This window comes from Chrysochloris asiatica, unplaced genomic scaffold, assembly GCF_000296735.1.
Source record: "Chrysochloris asiatica unplaced genomic scaffold, ChrAsi1.0 scaffold00214, whole genome shotgun sequence".
NCBI classification, from domain to species: Eukaryota; Metazoa; Chordata; class Mammalia; order Afrosoricida; family Chrysochloridae; genus Chrysochloris; species Chrysochloris asiatica.
Window position 1 is genome coordinate 211,663 of NW_006408732.1, and position 4,767 is coordinate 216,429.

At 49.5% G+C, this 4,767-nt stretch overlaps 1 protein-coding gene across 1 annotated transcript; it reads right to left on the minus strand.

The window, feature by feature from the left end:
* Positions 1–859: 859 nt before the first annotated feature.
* PRDM8 (PR domain containing 8) lies at positions 860–4,385 on the minus strand. The gene is made up of 3 exons (XM_006872891.1): positions 4,167–4,385; positions 3,039–3,270; positions 860–2,439 (listed from the first exon to the last, which is right to left on the minus strand). The coding sequence occupies exons 1-3, from the start codon at positions 4,383–4,385 to the stop codon at positions 860–862; spliced, it is 2,031 nt and encodes a 676-aa protein (XP_006872953.1).
* Positions 4,386–4,767: the final 382 nt, after the last annotated feature.

Below are 4,767 nucleotides of genomic sequence, written 5' to 3' on the forward strand. Positions count from 1 at the left end.
CCAAGAACCAACTGCCATCCAGCCAAGACAGCCAACTTGGTGGTTAGCAGTCCAGTGTAATGCTACAGTACCACCAGGGCTCCTAGTGCAGCCAGTCCCCAAAAAATATTAAAAAACAATTTATAAATAATTGCTTTGAAGAAAATAGTCATTTATTGTCAAAGCATCCAACATACCCGGAGAAGCTATAAAGTTTAATAAATCTTTCCAGGAAAAAAAAAAAAAAAAAGAAACACATAACTATTCAGACTTCATTTCACTGCCACAAAATTACAATTTGTATTCAAAGGAAAAACATATTTACAAACTGATGACATTCTTCATTGAAATCCATAATCATTTCATGATACATGCACTTCCCCCTGGAAACTTAAATCGAATCACAACCCCCTTTTTATTCCTTTTGTTTATTTTTGTAAGAACACAGTCATCCAGAAATGCAGAGAGCATCTCACCCTCCTCTTTTACTTTATATCTAAAATAAATTTTGCCCTCACATATAATTATTACATCTAAACTGTAAGTGCTTAATAATTTAAGTAGAAACGTATGACAAATGCATCAATATGTTGCAATATATGACATTTCTTTAAATGTACCTTTGCTTTTGGGAAAGTGAAAATGCGTGCATTCAAAAGAAAACCCCCAAACAACCCACCCAATCAAAAACCCACCATCTTGTCTCCTTTGTGTGTGTTGGATAAATATTTGATAAGAAGGCTGTATGCGTGTATTTGCGTCTGGGTGCTGCTGTACTGTAGGGCTCAAGTTGATGGTGGATGTATGTCCTCCTGTGTTCGTTCCCGCAGGTGGCTTGACTGTGCGTGTGCGCTCCTGGAAAGCCTGGGTTCTTTCCGTGTCAGTTATGCGAGGTCATGTGCCTGGAGAGGTGGTGACGCTCCCTGAAGGACTCGTTGCAAATGGGACACTTGAGTTTCTCTTCCCGCCGTCGTTTCACCAGGGGCTCCATGGCGTACTCCTTTTTGTGGTGCGACCTCATGTGGTACACTAGGTCGGAGGTCATGCGGAAGGAGGCGTTGCACTTGGCGCACCAGTTCTGCGCGGGCAAACACAAGGAGGTGAAAGAGGGCGGTAGCAGCGTGAGGGCCGAGGGCAGCTGGAGTTGCAGGGGCCCCGCGGCCGCCGCCGAGCTCTTGGGCCAGAAGGCGGTGGCGTAGAGGAACGGGCTCTGCTTGGGCAGGCCGCCTCCGCCACTCGGCAGGGCCCCGCAGCCCCCGTTCAGGTCCGCGGCCCCTTGCAGTTTCACGGCAAGAGGGTCGGCGGTGGCGGGGTAGAGTCGGGTGGGCCCCACGCCGTCGCCGGGATGGCACGGCTCGAGCGCGCCCAGCTTCTGGCCCAACACTAGCGGCGATAGTTGCGAGAAGGAGCGCGCAGGCTGCGAGAAGGCGCTTTTGCGCTCGTCCGAAGCGGCGCCCTGTCCATTGCCCGGGGCCCCGCCGCCCGCGCCACCACCCGCGCCGTTGCAGCCCCCTCCGCCCAGCTGCGGCAACGAGGTGAAGGCGCTGCCCCGCCCCGGGCTGCCGCCCTCCAGCCGGCTGGGCAACGGACCCCCGGGCCGCGGGGCAAGTAGCTTCTCGGCGCCCACCGGAGACATGGCCCCGGGCGTGGACGAGCCGCCGCCCACGTCCTGATCCTCCACTGTAGCGCCCCCGCCATCGGCGGACGCCTCCTCTTGCAGGCCCGTCGCGCGGGCCGTCTTCTTCACCTCCACGAAGGCGCTGCGCTTGGCCTCGCCCGTCTCGGGGCTGGGCGGCGCGAACAGGCGGCCGTTCTCTTCCAGACCAAAGTAGCTGCCGGAGGCGCGGTACTGCTGCGGCGTGCACACCAGGTCCTCCTTGGAGACAAGCGGGGGCCGCTCGGGGAAGCGGCCCCGGCCGCCCACCAGCCCCACACCGCCGCCCTCTGCAGCCTCCTCTGGGAACTTCCTCTTCCCTTTGCCGCCGCCGGTGGCGTTGCCGTCGGGACTCAACTCCGCCTCCTGGTGGCTGCTGCTGACGCTGCTGAGATTCCGGGCTGGAGAGCAGTTGTTGCCTCCCCTGGCGTTTTCCAGTTCCCGAGCCAGGTTGTGGAAGTCTGTGGATGGCTTCGCAGTGCCAGTGCCGCTGCCGCCGCCACCCGCTGGAGGGTTACTACTGCTCTCTGGGGAGGGTGCTGGGTAGTGGTGGATGGGGCCGGCTTTGCAGAATTTAGGGCCGGGGCCCAAGGGTGCCTCCTGTTGCTGCTGGGGATCTTTACCACCGCCACCGCCACCGCCGCCGCCCCCATGGTCTTTAGTACCTGCGCAGCCGCTTTGTTCGTCTTGGGAGTTCAGATCCAAGCTATGCAGTCTCTTGGGGCAGCGGAAGCGCAGATGCGCCACATAAGGGAACTCAAACTGGAAACGCTGGCTGCATTCCAGGCATGTGTAAGGGGACGACCCTGCAGAGTGCAAACACCACACATAGACACATGCACACCACATTACTCAGGATCGTCCCCAGGCTAGTTTACATCAACCCCTTCACAAATTCACTTTCCTCCCTCGGGGCCTGAATCTGTCAGACCGGATCTAATGGTTTCTTCTGATTTGGGGAAGCAGAATAATTAAACTAAGTGCTCCTTGACCCCCAATTTAGCCTCACCTATCTGTGGTGCTTGTGGGATAATGCACTGGACCGCAAGGTTGGTTTGAACCGCAAGGTCTGCAGTTCAAATTCACCAGCTGCTCCTTAGAAACCCTATACAGCGTCGCTAGTCGAAACCATAGGAGGTTATTCGTTGGGTTGTTAACCGCAAGGTAAGCAGTTCGAATCTACCAGCCGCTTTGCAGGAGAAATATGAGGCTTTTTGCTCCTGTAAAGATTTACAGCCTAGGAAGTCCTAAGCAGGGTCACTATAAGTCGGAACCTACTTGATGGCGCACCACCACCACCCATCTACATTCAGTAAAGAAAGGCGTGCCCAAAGCGCCATGGTGAACCCAGCTGCTCGCTGCGTCTCCCCCTTCTAAGGAAGGGCCCACACGCGAGCCAACCTACCATTCATTTTGCTGTGGGATCTAGAGGGGCAGAGCAAGAGTAACTCAGTCAGTTCTTTCCCGTACCAAACAAGTAACTCTTCGTCTTTGGCAATTCTGCGGAGGGAGCGATAAAATAGCTGTCCGTTTTTGATATAGGCTTCAAGGTTCTGTTCTTCTTTATCTCTGGCTGATTGAACCAGTCGCAGCCACATGAGACCTTCTGAGGAAGCATTTGCCGCTGAGGTGTCCACCTACAGTTTAAAAAAGAAAAGAAAGAAGGAGGGGAGGAAAGGAAAAAGAAAAGGAAAGCGGGAGAGCCATATGAAGACATAGAAAAACTCCAAGATCAAACTTCTAAAAACTTGGCCCAAATTGGCATCAATCCTTATGTCTGCAACCAGAAGTCAAGATAACCTTCCTTTGAGTCGCTGTAGTAGCTCAACCACATAGATTATTTAAGTCATTGTTTTTATATACAGTTTAAACGCCGGATAAGGACATTTATTCTTAAAATTTAAATTAGCATTGGTCTTTTGAAATTTTACTTCAAAATTTTCCCCACATTGAAAAAGTGTGGGGAATTTGGCTTACTTGGGAGATTAAAAAAAAGAAGCAAAATTAGATTTTAAAAACTAGCCTGTAGCACTAACATTCTAATTTTGACTTGAACAGTTAATACCTTTTCCATATAAAGAAAGAACTGGAAGTGAGAGGCCTTTTATCTTCAAAGTTAAACCTCTGAATTCAATCTACTGGAAGGTCAAACTCATCTAACATTTTAATTAAAATACAAACTCTGGATACCAGTTTCCTTTACCTTAAGAAGTTATCTAAAGCAAAAGTATCTGGTATTTATACTTGCAGATGTACTTGTATTCAATAGTTTCAGTCCCTATGAGATCTAGAATACCGGCCTGGAAAGCCAATAACTGAGGCACTGATTTGGTGCATTTCAAATCAAATAGTGTTATTTATCCCAAAAAAAACCTGACAATAATTTAAGTTTTTATTTCTAGAGTTTGTAACATTTACATCACTGCATTTCCTACACACAGAATCTGTCTCAGCTTGTTATAAGAATGATTTTTGGTCCAAATTCAGCTGAACATTATTTTCATAAACCTACACAGCACTAGTCAAAACTTACCCGGAAGATATAAGGAACTGTTCTCTTGTCGGTAGACTTAAGGGCTATGAAAGCTATGCTGTCGTACAAGGAAGTGTGGCTCAACACGCAGGGACCAAATATAGCATTCTCAGGGATGTCGCAGGTGGTATAAACGCTGGTAAAAATATCTGTCAGACATTGTTGGACAGCTTTGGCATCTCCATCCCAGATGCCTCTATGGATACCCGAATCCTCCATCACTGGAGACAGATGCACAGACAATGAACAAGTTTCAGTACTCCTTTATCACTACAAATCCAGGAGGAAGATTACAACTACTAGAAAAACTCATCTGATTTTTGTTTAGCTTTTGTTTTAAAAAGTAAAATAAGTGGCAGATGAAATTGGATAAAGATGCCAACTTTGAGTGCTTTATTAGATTTGGAATAGGGATCTCCAAAAGAAACTTCTAACCCATAGGGGAAGTTCTTCTTGCTTCTCCTCTTTTGTATTGAACTGGTTGGTGCCCAGGAGCTGACTTTTTTCTCCCCAAGAGGGGAGCAGCATTAGCTAGCAGGCGGAGAGAGCCAAGCATGGCGAATGGATTTCAAGTGGAGTGTCAGGGCCACTGATTCCGTGT

What these genes read in the sequence shown, in the direction of transcription:
- PRDM8 (XM_006872891.1), bottom strand. Translation starts at nt 4,385, where the DNA reads ATGGAGGATTCGGGTATCCATAGAGGCATCTGGGATGGAGATGCCAAA. An exon ending in CAGTTCCTTATATCTTCCGG is followed by an intron (nt 3,271 to 4,166) that starts GTAAGTTTTGAC and finishes TTTAAACTGTAG; the next exon opens with GTGGACACCTCAGCGGCAAA. An exon ending in ATCCCACAGCAAAATGAATG is followed by an intron (nt 2,440 to 3,038) that starts GTAGGTTGGCTC and finishes TGCACTCTGCAG; the next exon opens with GGTCGTCCCCTTACACATGC.